The 19793-nt window shown below is 46.2% G+C and overlaps 1 protein-coding gene across 3 annotated transcripts in view; it reads right to left on the reverse strand.

Moving 5' to 3' along the window:
* The window catches only part of GC (GC vitamin D binding protein), a 245740-nt gene that overhangs the window by 141835 nt on the left and 84112 nt on the right, over window positions 1-19793 (reverse strand). For all 3 annotated transcript variants that reach the window (XM_078676420.1, XM_078676418.1, XM_078676417.1), the window contains exon 6: window positions 9344-9438. In XM_078676420.1, coding sequence (XP_078532546.1) covers window positions 9344-9438 — 95 coding nt within the window. The remainder of the gene's footprint in view (window positions 1-9343; window positions 9439-19793) is intronic.

Raw genomic sequence — 19793 nt, forward strand, 5'->3', positions numbered from 1 at the left:
TGCGGCTTGTATGTGTCTAGTGGGGAAGTGCCACTTCTAGACATGGCTATGTGTGTGCAGTGAGGGTGCTGGAGCGTGATTGGCTGGAGCTGGCTGGCATGCCAGGCTCCAGGATGTCTGGATGGGTCTGCACAGGAGTGAGTGGAGAGCTCAGCATGAGTGATGTGTGGGAGGGCTGCACCTGGTTCCTGATGGGGCTGGGCTTTTCCCACACAATGCTGACTCCGCCCCCCTGTGGTGCGTCTAACGACCCTAGCCTCCCCAGTGAATGAAAGGGGTGGTTGGGCCATCAAGGGTGCTCCAAAACCAGCTGCGACTGGTTTCCCCCCACCCTGCACCCTGAGACAAAGGATGTACCTGTATAAGAAGGGGCTGTGTCCCCTTACAATTTGTTCTCTGCCAGGATCCTGCCTGAGGGGGCTGCTGCTGTTGCTGGGGCCAGGAGGACCGCCACTTGGACTGTCTCCCTGCCTGGAGACCCAGTGAGCTGGCTCTGGGCCCAGCCTTGCCCCCCCTGTCTGCCTAGAAGGACTTTTGCTGGGCTTGTTGGCCCCTAGCGCCTGGGAGCGCTTTTGATTGCCTTTTAGCGATTGAGAGCGCTTTATTGTAACCCATCGCTTAAGAGCGCTTTATTTTGCTTACAGCGCTCGGGGAGCGCTTTATCTGCCTAGAGCGCCTGGGAGCGCTTTATTTTCCTTGCACGGCTGCCCACGCCGCTTTTTGCAGATTTTAAAGTCCCCTGGCAGGTGCCCACCCTGCCAGGGACCTTGCGCTGTGTTTCCCCACAAGCGAGTGCCCACCTCGCTTTTATTGGTGAGTTCACGGCAAAAGAATATAGCCTTTTCCCTCCGCAGCGCGACCCGGAGCCTGGGGGCTCGTTCGCAGGGCCGCGCTGCCATTGGCTGCTCAACCAGCCTATTGCGTGCCTAGCTCGGCCGGAGGGTTGCCCGGCAACCAGGACTCTCGCGGCCCCCTTTTGGAGCGAGGCCGCCATCTTGTGTCGTCGGTCGTGTCCTGTCCGGGGCTCCCAAGGACGAGGGAGAGCCCCGGTCTGCCACGGGAAAGGAAGGAGGGGCGCGAGGCACCGTGCCGTGCCTGCCCCCACCGCGGCGCAAGGAAAAGGAGCCGCCTGTCGGCCAGCGAGGCTCCCGTGGTGTAGGAGAGCCCCGCTGCCAGCCGCCTGCAAAAGATCCGGTGAGTGGGGCCGGTGAGGTGGAAAGGAGAGGGGGGCGTCGGGGCACATTGCCGGTGCCTGCCCCTCCCCTCCAGTGAAAGAGCCATTGTCGTTTTGAGTCCCCAGGAGGGGGACTCCAGCAAAGCAGGCGGCATCTTGTTCAGAGGCCCACGAGGGCTCGGGAGCATCATTTCTTTGGAGCCTGAGAGGCTCCTCAGGGCGCCGCAGTTGGCTCAGATCCCTGAGGGGCTCAAGGCGTCCCATTTGTGTGGAGAGCCCACGAGGCTCTTGGGGGCATTTGGTCATTCCTTTAGCCCACGAAGGGCTCCGGGGGCATATTTTGTTGGAGAGGCTCACAGGCCCCATTGTGTGTTTTGAGCCCAGCGAGGCTCCAAGGGGCCAGTCCTTTGTTTAGAGCCCTGAGAGGCTCAGGGGGACATTTTATTTCTTCAGAGCCTGCGAGGCTCCCACGTTGGCCCCATCATTTTCCCCAGCTGCCCAGCACTTTGTGGGCAGCTGCTACGTTTAGGCCCCTGACACTGGCACACAGGGCGTCCTAGCCCTAGAGAGGCCAGTTGGCCTAGGGACAGTCACAGGTGGTGACTTCTGTGAGTTTGGCGCATTGTTCTTTGATACACCTCTGAATGATTTTAGGCATCATGTGTTTTTCTTCCCTGCACCTCTGAATGTGTTTTAATGCGTCATGTGCCTTGTTCCTTACACCTCTGAATGTATGTTATGCATCATGTGTTGTGTGCTTACACCCCTACAGGTATTGTGATACTTAGGTGGTTGTTTCTCTCCTAGTGCAGGTGGTGCTAGTGAGGTCCTGGTTACCAGTGATTACTGGTTGTGTACTTTATGTCCTAATTTGTGCTACAGTGATTTATATTCCATGTTCTGAGTGCTATTTCTACCTAGTGCTAAGTTCTAAAAGTGCTGATTCCTGACAGTGGTTCAGGTGGCCCTGTCTTGTACATATCCCCTGTAAATTCTGCCCGTGCCTCTGGCACATTGTAAAGTGTGTGTTTTCATTAATGTGTTTTGGTGTAATACAAAGGCTATTTTTACATATAACCTTGTGTGGAGTTTCCTTTGTGGTGGGCCTGGGTGTTGTTGCTGGGGTGCGTGCGCAAATACTTAACTCACATCGCCTCCAAGTTTAGCCTTGCTGCTCGCGCCACATTACCTAGAGGGTGAGCAGGGGTTATCTTGGTGTGTAACTCCCTTGCCCTGACTTAGGAGTGGTGGTCTCTGACTGACTTTGGCGCAGGCCCTGGCCAGCCAGGGATCCCATTTCTAACAACGAAGGAAAGAGCAGTTTCGTTTAAGAAAAATATCCAACGAGTCCTCGCAAACTTTGAGGAGGACGCGCTCAGATGGAAAGCTCTCCACCTCACAATACTAGTATGGGCGGCAATGTATAAGATGATTACACTACCGTGTTTTTATATGCATTGCAGAATTAGCATTTCCCCCTTCCCTGGCAGTTTTTTAAAGAGATAAATGAGGGGCCTTGGACATTGCTTTGGTTGGGGAAACAACCTAGGATAGCACTGGAGACTCTGCAGAGGAACCAGTATGATGGGGGGATTTCCCTACCTAACATTGAGGCATATTATTGGGCGGAACATCTGGCGCCGATAAATGACTGGCTTCATGCCCCGGCAGATCACCCCACGTATAGATTAGAGAGGGGAAAACTGGAGCGCCGTACATGGCTCCTCTACATATATGGAGGGAGGGGAGGAGAAACACTACTTTACGCGACGCGGGTGATGGTGTAGTTGTGGAACAGGGCAACACGCCGGATTGGTTGGATGCACAAACCGTCGAGGCAAACCCCGATATGGCAATGCAACTGTCTATGGGAGCTCCATAAATTGAAAGGCTTTAAAAGGTGGGATGACATTGGCATTTCAGTGCTGGGCGACCTACAAAAACTGGGTTCTGAAGTCCTTTCAGGCGCTGAGGGCTGAATTTGGATTGCACCATACACAGTTTCTGAAATATGCACAAGTACGTCATGCCTGGTGGGCGGAAGGGACGCTTTCAGGCCCGTTGCCGGAGTACGCCCCACTAGAGGGCTGTCTGCTACAGGAACAGGTCCCGGAGAAATTAGTTTCCTTGACTTATAAAACTTTGCTTAACATCATGCCGGACAAATTGGTGAAATTGAAAGATACGTGGGAATCAAATCTGGGGGAGATGGACACACTTGACTGGGAGACTGCCCTGATGCACCCTAGGGAAGTGGCAATAAAATCCAGACTCCGACGTACTCAATTTAAAATTCTCCAGAGTCTATTACGATAGATATCGTTTGCATCAGATGGGATGAGCCAGCGACCCTAATTGTCTGCGATGCGGAAATGAGAAGGAAACTTTTACCATACTGTCTGGGAATGTAGAGCCATCCAGAGCTACTGGGCCAGGATAATGGGGGAACTTGGTGAAATACTTGAAACAGCACTTCCAATGGAGCCTAAATTGGTACTATTGGGGATAACAAATGATGTGGACTTGACCCGACCTCACTTAATTTTTCTAACATTGGCCTTAGTGGTAGCTAAGAGGGATGTGGCTCGGGCCTGGGGAGCTCCAAACCCCCCAAGACTAGATGAATGGAGGAGGAGAATGGATATATACATGGCAGCTGAAAGGGTCACGTATAAAGCTAGCGGTTGCCCGAAGAAGTGTAATAGAGTGTGGGGGAAGTGGAGGAAATATTATGGTTTGGATGGGGGGCTCTGAAGGGGTACGAATTGTCCTGCTTATGGCCCTGGCGCCCAGGGGAGTGACTTGGCTGCTGTTGCGTATGACAGGAGTAGATGACATGTTACTGTATGCAGGCGAAGAGACCTGTTGTGTGCAACTCTGGAGACGGTGGGTGGTGGGTGGGGGGAGGGCAGGGTTTGATGGACAATCTTATGTGACATGCTTGTTATGTTTCTATGGTTTGAAAAATGCAAATAAAAATATATATTTTTTTAAAGTATGAAACTTGCTCACGCCCTGCTAGCTTTAGACACAGAGGACTGGATGATGTCCCTGGAACTGAAGGACACCACCATTCATATGCTGGTCTTGGAGTTCCACAGGAACTACCTGCAGTTCGTATTGGTGTCATATCTCTTGTAATTTGCCACCCTGGCCTTTGGCCTTACATCGGTCTCTCTGGCATTTATAAAGATCATGTCTTACATCTGTGTAGGTTGGAGATACATTGATTCCTGAATCTCGACAACTGACTGCTGAAGATGGGATGCCTCAGCTAGTCTTGGGCCACATGCAGGTAATAACGTTTTTATTGTTCATCCTAGAGTTCTCCATTTACAAGCCCCAATCTCATCTCCAGCCTGTACAGAGGATTCCATTGATTGCATCCCCGCTGTACAAGGGTACTCCGAAAACCTTCCCACCTCAAACACACAAAAGGTGATGGAAGGATGCTTGCAATAAATCTAATCATTTGCTATCACTCGGAGTAGCATTTCGACCCATTGTTCTTTTGCTCACTATGCCACCTCAGATTAGACCAGCCATAGGCAAATCAGGCTTGACCCTGCTCCAATTGAAACAGTCCAGACCAAATTGCCAAGCCAGGTCCTTTCTGAACAGGAACTCAAGCAACCCAAAACAGGTTTCACCCTGATTGAGGCCTTTCAGCCAGGTGTAGCTTGAATCCTGTGACACAGCGAGGGGCCCATGTCCGGGTATACCCATGGCCATTTAGGGCGGAACATCAAACACACAAAAGGTGATGGGAGGTCTGGCCTGGCAGTTCAGGCTGGGCCATTCCCATGAGGAGCATGAGAAGAAGGGTCAAGGTGGATTTGAATATAGCTGGGTACAAACTGAAGTGGCATGATGGGCAAAAGAACGATGGGCTGGGATGCTACTCAGAATGATTGCCAGAGTTTAGACAAATTGCAAGCATTCCTCCCATCACCTGTTGTGTTGACCTTCCAACCTCCACAACAAGTCTAGAATATTCAGTCTTTGATCCCAGTGGGTAGGGCTGTTGTTCCAGCCTTGATGGTCCCGAGCATTCTTGATTTTTTAGCATTGGGCATTCTGTTGGTGCATTATGCCTGTTGGCTCATGCGGTACCTTCACTGGAATTGGCAAGTGGTTCAGCACTGAGAATGCCTTTTGGACAAGATCAATGTGTCAGACAAGGCAGCTCATGACTTTCAGTGGTGAATGCCAATCATACATATGAGAAGCCGCTCTCCTGGCTCCCGCAACAAATCATGGTAGTGGCATCTCTAGGCTGGGGAGTTCACCTGGATGAGTTGGATATCAGTGGCCTCTGGTTCCAAATGAAGAAGCATCATCATATAAATCTTTTAGCTGTGAGCCACCTAGTTTGCCCAAGAGCCCTTTCTGCCTTCTATAAAGAGCAGGTTGATCCAGGCGCTGAAGGATAACATCACCACCATGTGATACTGCAAAAACAGGGCAGAGTGTGGTCTTGTGCCCCCTGTCTTGAGGCTCTGTGGATTTTGCAATCCTGCCACTTCACAGAATCTCCCTGATTGTAACCCAGATGGTGGGATCATTCAATATCAGGGCAAATAAAGGAGTAGAGTTTGCTTCCAGAGGCAGTACAAGGTATCTTTGCCCAGTAGGGTAGACCCTTTGTAGACATATTTGTTACCTATGAAAACCCTATCGTCCATTGTTGTATGTTCTACAGTTTCCTCTTCAGCGGTTTCTAGAAGATGTGTTCTGCCTGCTGTGAAATTACAGCTTCCTATACACATTTCACCTCTTTTGTACATTCAGTAGGTCTGGAAGAAAGTCAAACAGGACTAAGCACAGGTGATTTAAGTGGCCCATGTTTGGGCCAAGAGTGCCAGGTACTCCAACCTCTTGACCTTGAGCACCTGCCCACTACTTTCACTTCCTGTTCGGAAAGTTCTGTTGTTCTAGCAGCAATGAAAGGTGCTACACCTGAACTTCCATAATCTACATCTCCATGCGTAGAGATTGAGATGAACCAACTGAAAAGTATTGACCTTCTGTCAGAGTTGGGAAATGTCATTGTGACTTCTTGCCTCCCTTCCACCAAATATATATATATATTCAGGCATCTGGTCCAAATTTGTTGCATAGTGAACAGAGAAGTAGGTCAACCACCACCTACAGGCTACACTGTCTGATACATTTTTGCTCACATTATCTTTAACCTAGCAAGGCTTTACTATGGGCATGTTTATGGGTTACTTATCGGACTTTTCTGCCAATCTTTGCATTCCTGAGCAGCCCTCATTTCACAAATCACCCAATGTGATGTGTTTCTGAAAAGGGTATTCACATATGCTTTGCCCTTCTCCCTTTATTATATCAATTAGCTCAATTCGGTTGTAATACTCCTGATATGTTCTCCTTTTGAGCTTCTTCACAATTGTACTCTAAAACACTTGATCTTGAACATAATGTTTCTTATTGCAATTACATCTCTTTAACTGCAGGTTTTTGTCAGTCCGGCCTTTTTATATTACCTTCATACCAAATATGTTTCTGCTTCCTTTGTCCCAAAAGTGATGTCCCTTTCCACGTGGGGCAGTCCCTCAGGCTACCCGCAATCTTTTCTCTACCAGATCCATCTAAATAGTAGCATAAAATATACTGGTTGGATCCAAGACATGCCCATAGCTTCTACATTTATAGGATTAAGGAGTACTGTGTAGATGATCAGCTATTTGTCAGGTTCGCTTGTGCAAAGAAAGGAAAGGCAGTTCCAAAAAGGACCTGTGTTTTCCATTGTATTGTATTGTATTTAATTGGCTGTCTTTTGGATGAAATGACCAATATATTGCATAGGTTTGTATCATTCACTTTTGTGTTTCCTTCTGGTTCGTTTTTGGTTTTCTTTCACTTGGGGCTTATTTATTCTTATTTTTCTTCTCTCCTCTTCAAGCAAATTCTTTGATCACTCACATCTTTGACAAAAGTCTGAGATTGCATAGCTGTTTTTCTGAGAAAAATAAGAATGTGGTTCGCCTTCGCTCTCTTTAAAATAATGTTTATATTGATTTCATCAAGACAAGACAATTTCTGTCATGGAAAAAGTTTAAATTGAAATACTTACATAGTTTAAGTCCACATAGAAAATTCTGTGACACTACAACTCTTTTCCACATGCAACACTGGGATTAATAAGCTTCTCATGATGAACCTTGTTGCCAATGCTACATTGATATGCCAACAAATGCTGTTAAATTTCCAGCCAAAAGCAGCACATGCATGTGAAGGTTCTGTGACATGCAGCCATTTTCCGTTGTGTAAGGGGGTAAAATAATTCTCCTCTTGCTCTTCAGCTAATTTGTCAACCCAAACCTATGGCAGAGGCAGTCTTAAATTAGCACTTGCAGTGATCACTTTATGTGATGGAACTCATGGTCCCTGAACAACCTTCCAACTCTTCTGGGCTGGGCTGGGCTGGGCTGGGAAGAGGTGTGCTGATATACAGTTTAGGGTACAGACAGTTCTGGGGCTGTTGAGGGTGGACAAATGGAGTGCTTCACCATGTGCCATGTGAAAATGGCATCCTTTCCAAGCATGAGCACAATTAAATAAGATCAAGAGAATGAAATGAAATGAAATGAAATGAAAATGATATTTATATAGCGCATAAACTACCCTGAGGTCTCGCAGCGCTGATGGCTAGAATCAGAGAAGCAACAGGGCGGGCGCTAGCAGATGGTTCCAAACAGATGAGTTTTTAGAAGCTTTCTAAATGCCAGCAGGTTACTATTCTTTCTAAGGGTAAGGGGAAGGGAGTTCCAGATTTTTGCAGCATTGAAAGAGAACAAGCGGCCACCCCAACGAGCCTTGTTTATCTTATTGGAGGTGGCCAGGTGTAATGAGCTAGAGCGCAAGGCTCTGTGGGGGAGATAGGGAGTGGCTGGAGAATGCAATATAGCTGGACCAGTCCTCCATATAGCTTTCTGAGTCAAACACATGGCTTTAAACTGTATCCTGGCTGCTATAGGAAGCCAATGCAGTTTCTTTAGGGCAGGTTTGGCAGACCGCCAGCGAGGTATTTGATAGAGTAGTCGGGCTGCGCAGTTCTGGGTGACCTGAAGCTTCTTAATTGCAGCCAGGGGGCTCCCAGATAGAGAGCATTACCGTAGTCCAGGCGAGAGAGTATCAAGGCCTGGACCATGATTCTCCACGCCTGAAATGGCAGCAAAGGGAGAATCTTCCGGAGCATTCCCATCAGACCATAGCAGGTGGATGAGGTTTTAGTGGCCTGAAAAGTAAAATCGAGGGAACTGTCCAACCAAATTCCCAGGCTTTTTATCTTGGTATCTTGGGGGGGGGGGGGGAGGTCCCAGACAGGTTGGCCATAGGGGGACGAGAATGTTGAGCGATGGATTGCCGAGCAACATAATTTCTGTTTTTTCCCCGTTTAGCCTAAGGCAGGAGAGTTCCATCCATCTGGCTACTGCCTCTAGACAGGGACCCAGAGTGCTAGACGACCCCTCAGCTTGGTTTAATGAGACCACTAGCTGAGTGTCGTCTGCATAGGTGACAATTGTAATGCCAAATGGATGGACCAACTCCGCCAGGGGCCTCATGTAAACATTAAAAAGTGTGGTGCTCAGGGCAGAGCCCTGAGGAACCCCACAACTAAGTGGCTGCTTGGTGGAAGTGGCCTCTCCCTCAAAGACCTGAAAAAAGCGCTCATCAAGGAAGGAGGTAAGCCATGTCAGTGCTGCGCCCGACACCCCCATGCCACTAAGTCGGTGTACTAAAATGGCATGGTTAACCGTGTCGAACGCAGCACTGAGATCTAACAAAATAATGGCTGCCTTCCCTCCTCAGTCCAGCAGACTCCTAGCTTCCTCTATCACTGCCAACAGGGCTGTCTCGGTCTCATGTTGGTGATGGAAACCCGTCTGGGAAGTACATAGCAGGTTGTTAGACTCTAAATACTCAACTAAGATGTTATTAATGTGCTTCTCAGCCAATTTGCTCATCCAGGGCAAAAGGGAGATGGGGAGGTAGTTGGATAGATTGCGTTGGTCCAGATTGGGTTTCTTTAAGAGGGCCCTAACCATTGCACACTTCCATGATATAGGAACTACGCCCGTGGCAATTGAGGTGTTGAGGACGTCAAGGATGATTGCATTTTGCAATAAATATATTTCTTACCTAAACCTGGTCTTTTCATCTCCAAAACTAGAATAGCGGGAACACATTCGGTTTGACATCACAGTGAGTATCTGCAAAGGTTTTCTCTGCAGTTTCTAGAAACAAAAACATTTAGAAATGTCATTAGGTAGAGAAAGTATTGGTGTTTGCATTCAAAAGCAGGGTGGAAACAGGTTAATTAAGGTATGTGGCAGAGTTCATCCAAATATGCACCCAAACTGCCACTACCAGTGTTTAAGCATGTTTGTTGTCTGGAATGTCAGCTTAGTTGCTTTCAACCACACTGTGTGTGCTTGGGTCCGGCGAGGCATTCAGCTTTTCCCCCATCTAACTTCCAGAGGGTGCTTGTAAGCACCGGTCTAGGGATGGGCGCCCCTGTAGGACAGTTTTGCAGTGAGGGTAGTGCTGAATGTCCCATCCCCCAAGCAGTGGCTGATCTTGAGAGACAATCATTCAGCTTTCCCTTCCATTTGCCATGTGCTGCCCTTAGCACAACAGATCCAATGACCCCAAGAATTTCCCCAGTTATGGAGCTGTACCTACATGGATTAAAAGGGCAGCCTCTCTCTGTTTCCTGCTTTCTGGGCACTTACAGAGAGTGTTGCTGCAGTTCACCCATTCAGCTCCAGCCCAATACATAACTGTGAGTTATGGAAGACTCCACCCACCCCCATCCAGTATTGTATACCAATGTGCTTGACATACATTATGGGTACCTGGGTCCTGATGTAAATGGCTGCCATCTTAGGACTAGTAAATGATAAAGTGCTTGTGCACATAAAGACGCCAACTTGAATATGATATGGCATTTGTGGGAGGACAAAGTGGCAATGATTAGCACATATGTATTTATTGACCATGAAACAAAGGTTTTTGGATACAAAAAAGAATTCAGTGAAAATGACCAGTCAATATTTGGGGACAATATTAATGTACTGTTAGAACATAATTGATAGTAAATAGTTTCATTTATCTAAGATTTGAGAAGTCGGGATAACGGATTACAATTGATTTCACCTTTGGTACCTTTATCTTAATGATTATTTTTTTAGGGTTCAGTGTATTAAGGAGAAGTGCACTAAATATTCACTTGTTTTGATAAGTCACAAGCTACTTTGAAATGAGTGTTTGCCCAGGGAGAATTTAACCTCTGTTAGCCACCACCTTTCATCACACACACTCTAGTGCAATGGCAGCCATGCTCCCTATGATGTAAAGTTCAATGTACGGTCTTCTTTCCCCAAACCGAAGAGCCTGCCCATGACCCGTTATGTCAAAAGTGAAACCAGAGCTGTTACTTCAGTTAGTGTAGGTTCTGCCTCTTTCCACTGGCGAGATAGTGAATAGGGTTGTTCCTTTCTTTGAAAAGTGATATATTGCTAAGTATGGCACTTGCATTCTCTTACACATACATAGTTTAATATAGAATTTTATGACAAGACATTTTAGAGTAATATCTTGGCTAGTTTAATGTCCAAGTAGGACATGAAGCTTGTATGAAAGTAGGTTTGTACTCAATTGAGGGTTTATGACTAAGACTCATAGGGCCCGATTCAGAAAAGTAACCTTAAACCTGAAGTCTAAAGGGTATGTTTATGAGAGCTTTGCATCATGCGTGCACCGTGCAACGTGGTACGTGTGTAACACAAACCTCCAAGGCAGATTTATGAATCCATGAAAAGCCACTTTGTATGGTTTTGAATGGCTTCAAAATTCTGGAGTAAGGCAACGCACCGCAAATTGCTGCATTACCTTACTCTGTGCAAGGGAGGCATTCCATGGGCTTTGGAGTGGGTGTTCCTACGCAGCTCCCATGGTTTTTGACACATTCCTAGATTTACAAGGACTTTTACACCAGGAAATGTGCCAAAAAGATACAGCTCCCAGGGGAGGCGTAAGGAGGAGAAATATCTCTATTTCTCCTCGTTTTTACCTCTTTCTAAATGTGCTGCTTTGTGTAGCACACATAAAAAGAAGAAAAAGCCTCTCAGGATTGGTTTTGTGTAGGAAGGTGCCCACCTGCTTACAGCACAGGCAGCTTTGCACTTTGATGCAAGATTGCCCGCACTGGTGCTAGGCTGCTAAAATGACGCCAGTGCAGGGAGAAAGGACAGGAATGCCCCGTATTGGATAGATACGGCACATTCCTGCCCTTTCCCTGTGATGCAGGTCAGTGCATCAAGGTGACGCTGCACTGCCCTGCACACAAATTTCATAATATGGCCTAAAGTTTAGACCTGAAGTCTAAGGGCCCAATTCACAAAGGTAAACTTCGACCTGAAATCTAAGTTTACTGTTATAATGTAAGCTCTTCTAGAATGTAAGGTGGTGAGAGTTCCAAGGGTGTCAATTGCTTCCTGACTCCCTGGAAAGGATGGACGCCAGGTTGTGTGCTTCGATAAACCTTATCTAAAAGGTTACTTTAGCGTGGTGGTGTCTTGATTTCCCTCACATCAATTTGGCGACTATCTAAGGGTGGCATCCGTGAGGAGAGGAAGCAAACAACCTGGTATTCTGCACTTCTCTGTATTTGTTCCATGCAACTTGTGTTCTGTATCTTGCATTATGTAACCTGCCTTTGTTAAGGTTGCTAGGCTGTGATGTAAACTAGAATGCCTTCCTTGTGAGACGATGTCATCTTTCAATGTGTTGGCAGTTACTCTTGGCTGTTGGAGCCTGAGGTCTCTTGTACTTGGATGTACATTAAACTTGCTCTGACAACCTACCTACTCTGCATCTCCTGCCTGCCTCTTGAGACTGGGGAACAGACTAAAAGACTGTATGAAAAATTAGATAAACTTAAGAATGGGATAATTCAAGAGGTGGGGGCAACTGAGTGGATCTCTCCAGTGGTTATGGCCCACGCGGCCAATGGGGAGGCAAGGCTAAGCATTGACTTGAGGGAGTTGAATAAAGAGGTTATTGTTGACCATTATCCTCTCCCTTATATCACAAAATTGTTGTCCTCTTTGGGTGGTGCTAAACATTTTTCAGTGTTGGATCTTTCTTCTGCGTACCATCAGGTCAAACTCCATCAGTCTTCCCAAGACCTCACCTTTTTCATAACACCTTTTGGTAATTTCAAGTTTCTCAGGATGCCCTTTGGTCTTATTTCCGCAGCCTCTGTTTTTCAGAGGGCTCTGAAGGGTGTTCCTGGGATTAAAGTCTATCAATATGATTTTCTAGTTCATGGTACCAATTTTGATGAGCACAGTAAAAAGGTTAGCGTTGGTCTTGGAAAGAGTTCTTGCTGCTGGTCTCACACTGAAGTTTGAAAAATGCAAGTTCAACGTTGGGGAAATCGAATATCTTGGTCATTTGATTTCTGGCTCTGGCATTAAACCTAAACCGTCTTTGGTTCAAGCTATTTCTAACTTGGACCATCCCAAGGATAAAGAGGAGTTGGTGAAATTCCTAGGAATGGCTGAATTCTACAATAAGTTTGTTCCCAACTTTCCATAAAAAAACCGAGGCTTTGCGTGGTCTGTTGAAAAAGGGGTCTGGTTTTGAGGGGAGTCATACTTGCAATGAAGAGTTTGATTGCATCAAGCTATGTTTGAATGATGCACCCGTTTTGTCGAGCTTTGATCCTTCTTTAGTTTCTTACCTCATGACGGATGCATGCTCCAAAGGTTTGGGTGCTGTTTTGTTACAGAAAGTCAGTGGATCAGAAAAGACAATTATTTTTATTTCTATGCCTTTGAAAGGGGCTGAGTTTAATTACTCAGTGGTGGAGAAGGAGGCCCTTGGTGTTTATTGGGCCAGTCGTAAACGTAGAAAATTTTTGTGGGGTAAACCCTTTGAAGTAATCTCTGATTCCAAACCCCTCAAGGGTGCTTTTTGCAAAAAGGTGTTAAATCTGTTACTCACAGAATAAGGAAATAGATGGTTGCCTTGCAAGCGTTTCAATTTGATATCTCTTACTTACCTGGTTCAAAAATATTTTGGCTGACTGTCTTTCCAGGCTATGTGGTCAAGATGATATTTCTAACTTGTCAGAGGAGCGTGAGTTATTTTCTGGAGAGGAATTTGAAGAGGAGGTGAATGTGTGTGTCAATGTGGATGGTTTGATCTCGGAAGTGGTGTGGTGTGAAAGTCTCAATCAGGACAATGTCTTGAAACTCGTTATGTCCAAGGTACGTGATGGTTGGGGTGACAAGAAAAATTGTGATGAGAATCTCAAAGGGTTTTGGAATGTTAAAGATGCATTGACCTTGATGAATGACATTTTGATGGGTGGAAGTAAGTTGGTCGTTCCTGACATCTTGAAGGATAAGCTGGTGGCCAATGCTCATGTAAGTCATATGGGAACAGCTAAAACCAAAGTGAGAATCAGAGAGGCCTACTAGTGGCGGGCCATGGATGTTTATATAGAGAGGATTGTTTGTGATTGTTCCCAATGTGCTGGGAGTGATGAGGTGCTAAAGTGTAGAACTCAGCCTATGATTATCAGGGAGCAATCTTGTGGTCCATGGGTTGATGCTGCCATCAATATTTTAGGGCCTGTGAAGTTCAGGTCTCAAGACTGCTATGTTTTAGTTACTGTGCATTTGTATTCCAGGTGGCCTGAGGTAAAGATTGTGAATTTCGTTGAATCACAAGTTGTCATAGAGTTTTTGGAAGAACTTTTTGATCGTGAGGGTTTTCCCATGTCTTTGTTATCTCACAATGGAGTTCATTTTACTTCTCATGTCTTTGAGAGGTTTTTGGAAGAAAGAAACATAAGACATAAAAAGGCTGCATTATATCATCCCGAATGCAATGGTGTTGTGGAGAGATTTGTCAAAGTTCCGAAGGAAGCCATGCAGTTAGCTGTGACGTCTAGTGATGATTGGGTATCTTCTATCAAATGGAAAGTTTGCGAATACAGATTTACTCCTCATTTGTCTACTGGCGAGTTATTCTTTAGATTATTTAAAGGAAGAGCAGCTATCACAGACATGATTCCCTCGTGGGTAGCCTCTAGTAGGAAAATTGTTGACAGTAATGTTGAAAGTACTGGTGCCTGGAAGGAAAGAGAATTGAGGTGTATAGAAAAGAGAAAGGAAGTGTTTGATGTAAGAAAAGCTGCAAAAGCTACAAAAAACTCTTCTATGTGTTGGTGATTGGGTCAGGGTGAAGTTACCTAGGAGGGGTGTTGGTATTTCCAAATTTGGTAAACCATTGCAAGTTATTGAGCTGTTTAACAATGCTGCTAAGACCAGTGATTATAAGATATGTAACCTTGGCAGGGTTGCCAAGTGTCCTTCTCATGACTCTGCTTGTGCTGATGCTCCTATGCCTTGTCCTGCACCTCAAGCGGTGAGGAGGAGTTCTTTGCGCATGATGTCCATTCTTCGACGTTTGCAAGATTGTGTTCGCTAATTTTTTTGTATTTTTTTATTTCTCTCATGTTCATTACATTTTCTTTCCTTTGTGTTAATGTTATAAGGGGGAAGATGATGTGGTATTCTGCACTTCTCTGTATTTGTTCCATGCAACTTGCGTTCTGTATCTTGCATTCTGTAACCTGCCTATGTTAAGGTTGCTAGGCTGTGATGTAATCTAGATTGCCTTCCTTAGTGAGAGAATGTTATCTTTCAATGTGTTGGCAGTTACTCTTGGCTGTTGGTAGCTGAGGTCTCTTGTACTTGGATGTACATTAAATTTGCTCATGAAAACCTACCTACTCTGCATCTCCTGCCTGCTTCTTGAGACTGGGGAACATCACCTATCACACAACCTGGGTTGTCCTAGTGTTTGCTGTGTTGGGGAGTTCATAAACCAGCTAGAGGAGTTTGAATTCGCAGGGCGAGCCACAACATAGTGAGAAGTGTCTGGCAAACGAGGAAACAGTGCAGTACGAGTTTGCGGTGCAGAATTTGCTTATTTAATGGTGCGTTAAGGTACTGTAAGCAGCTTTATGTTTTGGGGTTAGGGCAATTACCACTGGCCCATTGCAAGCGCACAAGGTGTTTTAGTGACCATGTATATCCACATTTCATCTTTATCAGTTTAGAGTTAATGAGAGTGTGCACACAGTGATGCACTCACAATTTGTGACAGTCTAAACATAACAAAGGGTGACGACTTTTGGCAGTACATTATAGTGAATGCAAGATGGCATTCCAAATTAATATTATCATTCCACCTTTCTTTTATCTCAGCTAGGGATGCCTCCAAAATTTTAGGAAGATTGGGTAAAAATGTTGGGAAATTACATCACAGCATTAGATGGCCAGTACTTTTTGCAAGCAAGGAAAAAAGCATTACTACTAAGCACTTTGTTTAGTGAGGGTCAGCGCATTTTTAAGTATCTGAGGGTGGCAGTGGGACATAATGGTCAGCCCAAGGATGATATTTACAAAGAGGCCTGTCAGGGGGTCACTGACACGGACGGACAGGGTGTGAACTTTAACACCTGTTCGTTTCCACCCCGTCCGCAGGATTCAGGCGGCCCCTTTAATGCTTCTTGGATCACCTCAATGGACCTACCCTCAACGTCGACGTCACCACTCAGGGACCTATCAGCGTAGGCAACGTCATTGCTCGCGATCCAATCCGTGGAGGCGGGGGCAGATAAGGAAGCTCCCTACCGGAACAAGAGCGCGAAAGTCGGAGAAGGAGGTGAATTCGAGGAAGAGAGAGCGGAAAGCGTTGCGGCGGCAGAACAGAAGTCCGATCCTGGTGTGGAAGAAGACCTGGCCCGAGAATCCGACAAGCCAGGAGGCCACCAATACCACGAGCCGCCCTGCCGCACTTCTGGAGAAGTGTGGCTGGACAAGGTACGGGGCCGCTTAAGGGATCTGTTTTATTCACGGGGTGGGACGGGATAGGGTTGGTTGAGGGAGGTCACGGGGCTGTTTGTCCGTTATTCTCTCCCCGAGCACTTCCCTGCGTGGTTACTTGGTTTACAACGGGTGACGGAACCCCGGTGATCCCCTCACGCCCCCTCTCCTTCTAACATATGTCCCAGGACATAGCCAGTAATCCGGGGTTTTTCTTTTCTCTTTGAGCCCCACTCCTTCGGAGAAGTATCCGGAAACCCCGGTGACAGCCTTAGAGTGCCAGGAGCTTCGGCAGAGACAAGACGTGGACTACAAGAAGCTCCCCCTTTTCTTTGATTTTGTTTGACTTGGAACTATATTGTGCATTGTATAACAGTGTCTTGAATAAAACCCTCTAAGAAGGCAAGCCCTGAGTGTTGCAACCTCCTTCTTAAGCCATTCCTCCCAGCCAGACGGTTACAAGGCCCTTAAAAGATTAGAAAAATGATTTTATAAAGAAGTTCATCTAGTTATGATAAGGTCAATATTTTACACACAACCACAGGTTGAATATGAATCTATAGATGAATTTGTAGCTACACTTCGGGAGTTATCTCTCAAGTGTTGCTTTGGCACAATGACAGAGGACTTGATTCACAATCAACTTATAGTGCAGAGTAAGAAGAATGTTAGACCTGGCACCTTGGCGTGGGTCTCCCTTCCATTTTTTGCTGTTGCCTCATGTGGTTTTGCTGGTTATAGATGCTTTGGGCATGTAGTGTAGTTCCTATCTTCCCAATAGGCTCTGCGCATTGGAATAGTACCTACAGCAGTAAAGGCCTAGGCCAGACGTTAACTAGGTCTACTACTGTCGATACTAGACTTAATTTTTGGGTTTGCCAGCTAAGCTCAGAGTTCGCTAGAAACTTTCTCGAATGTTCAAGGAAGGATTAACTCCCCTGATTAGACAAGAAGGGATTTAGTTTCTGACAACCATAGAACATGACAACTTTGCTCTCCCCTAATCAAGAGTCAATCTCAAGAGTCGTGTGAGCACAAGGCAATTATTTTACTCAGTCAGTACGTGCATTCTTAGTCTCATCAGAATGTAGAGAAAAGGAAGAGACGGGCGTGTTCAATAAAAGATGTTATTTATTGATCAGTCTCTTTTCTCGTACAAGAGAAATGGATCGATATTATTGCAATACTTATTGTTAAGTAAAGTGCATACATTAAAAGCAATAGTATAAAATAATACTGTAAAAACATTGATATGGTTTCTGAGCCATATGATGTTTAAAATGATTAAAATATATTTACATACACATATACTTTTGACTAAACGTACTCAACTGGTGTTTCTAAATACGCCTACCCCGTGTACCTGACCTAAGTCTAATGCGTGGGCGGGAATAGAAAGTTACAGTTTAAGTTAAGTTTGTTTTTGCCAAGTGCATAACTAAAGAATTCTCTGTGAGGGGTTATTCAGTTCTGTACCTGGAATTTAGGATGAATGAGGAATGGTATCTCTTTCTCTGCTCTCGATATTCCAGGCTGCCTGCGAGGGCTGCCCAGAAGCGCCGGTGCTGGGTCTCTCGGCTTGAGATAGCAGCGCGTCTCTCAGCGCGTCAGGAAGGCGGGGCTGTTGCCTGCGGGGTCTGCTTCTGCTCTCGGCTTCGGCAAGTATGGCTGCTCCGTCTTGTCACCACGCGTGTGTTTGCATAGGGCAAGGTCGGCAATATTTATACCTTAAAGGTGCCGGGATTGAAGTAAGGATGGACATAGGTACGTCAATAAAGATGTCATACGACTTGCTCGTTAGCACATTCTTTACTAAAGTTCTCTGTGAAATCAAAACAATGGCCGCACGGATTATCCAGGTTGTCATAGGCTTGATTTGTTATGAGAACGTCGTATGCCTTATCAGGGGCTGGAGGAATGTCGCTTGTCTAATTAGATCTCAAGCGTTATGACCTAATCAGATAACACGTTCCTGTGCCGTAGTGTGACTGCGTCAGATAACGGTATCTGCATCATGGGGGTTTTCTTGCCTCATGGGCTGACTGTTAGTTAACTAGCTAGGTAGTTTAACCAGAATAGGGTCAGGAATAGGGGGATCGATTCAGAACCTATAGAAATACACGACAGGCACTGTTCCACTGCTATTCAGTGCCACAGTGCAAGTGCTCCCTATGGTAAATTGATGTATGTATTAGTGATTCCATGATTGCTTGGTTTTGGTTTACTTGTCATACCCTAGTACAGTGCACTGAGTGTGCCCAGGGCATGTAAACCAAATACTGCCGGTGGGCTTGCAGAACTGACAGTGCCACCCACAGAAGCAGCCTGTAAAAGTGTGTCTCAGGTCTGCCATTGCAGAACCTGTGTGCAGTCTGGTACTGCCATGTTGACTGGGCAAGTGCACCCACTTTCCAGTCCCTAAACCTTCCCTTTTCTGCTTATTAGTTACCCCTATGGTAGGTCCAAGGGCAGGGTGCATTGAGGAGTAAAGGTAGGACAAGCCTGGATGTGTGTGGCATGTCCTAATTGTGAATTACAGCCATTTCCGTTTTTCACTATTGCAAAGCTACCTGTTCCACATAGGCCAGAATGGGCAGTTTGATTATTACAGCTTATAATCCTAATTGACTCAGGGCGCTAGGTAGAAATTCGAGTTTAGTATGCCTGAACTGAGAATGATAAAAAAAACATCATTTACTGAAGTTGGTTTTAACATTCTGTGTTTAAAAATACCACTTTTAGTAAGTAGGTATTTTCTGGTCTAATCATCGCAGCCTGCCTCTGCTAGGTTGTGTATTCTTTGTCTGGAGTTTGAGTGACAGGGGCTAGGGGATGCCAGGAGACAGAGTGAGTCAGCACAGGGCTGAATAGAAAGATATGCATGCAGATGGGAGGGAGGAGTTGTACCTGGGACCCTCCACAATGCTGGCTCCACCTCCTGTGGTGCGTCTGATGTCCCAGGCCTGCACTGTGAAAGGAAAGAAGGAGTCTTGTCAACAAGTGATCCAGGACTGACTAGAACTGGTTTGGACTAGACAAAGGCATCTCTGCCTTCAGAGAACAAAGGGAAAATGAATATAAAAGAGGGGACCCAAACACCAGAATTTTAGATCACTTTTGGGAAACAAGAAGAACCTTTGCTGAGGAGAGGAACAAGAGAAACTGAGGAGGAGACTATCCCTAAGCTGAGTGCTGTTTGGGGGATTGGCCTATAGTGGTTACCTGACTGCCAAAGAAAGGACTTTGTGCTACTTTCAAATCAACTTGTAAAGGATCTCCAAGGGCTTGAGATAGACCTTGCCTCCTGCTGAAGTCTTAGGGACAACAGACTTCACCAACCAGCTCCCCTGCCTTCTCTTGCTGGGAACAGAAGTGCCTTCTGTTGAGCTGGGCCTTCTGAGAGACTGCGTGTCGCTGGGAGCTGAAATCGCGATTCAAGGCAAAGAAGCGTTTCGCCGCCGCAGCCGTTGTCGTCACATCACCGGAGAAGAGTGTCGCCATCGCAGCAGATGTCATCGCATCACCTACAAAGCGTGCCACCGCTGTCGCCATCGCATCACCCAAAGCGCCTCGCATCACTGGAGAAGAGTGTCGCCATCGCAGAAGACGCCGTCGCATTACCAGAGAAGTGTGTCGCAGGGCCTGTCGCGGCTCAGAAGAACCGTTGAGTCGCCGCGCGGCCG

The sequence above is a fragment of the Lissotriton helveticus genome, chromosome 2_1, assembly GCF_964261635.1.
Source record: "Lissotriton helveticus chromosome 2_1, aLisHel1.1, whole genome shotgun sequence".
Lineage (NCBI taxonomy): Eukaryota > Metazoa > Chordata > Amphibia > Caudata > Salamandridae > Lissotriton > Lissotriton helveticus.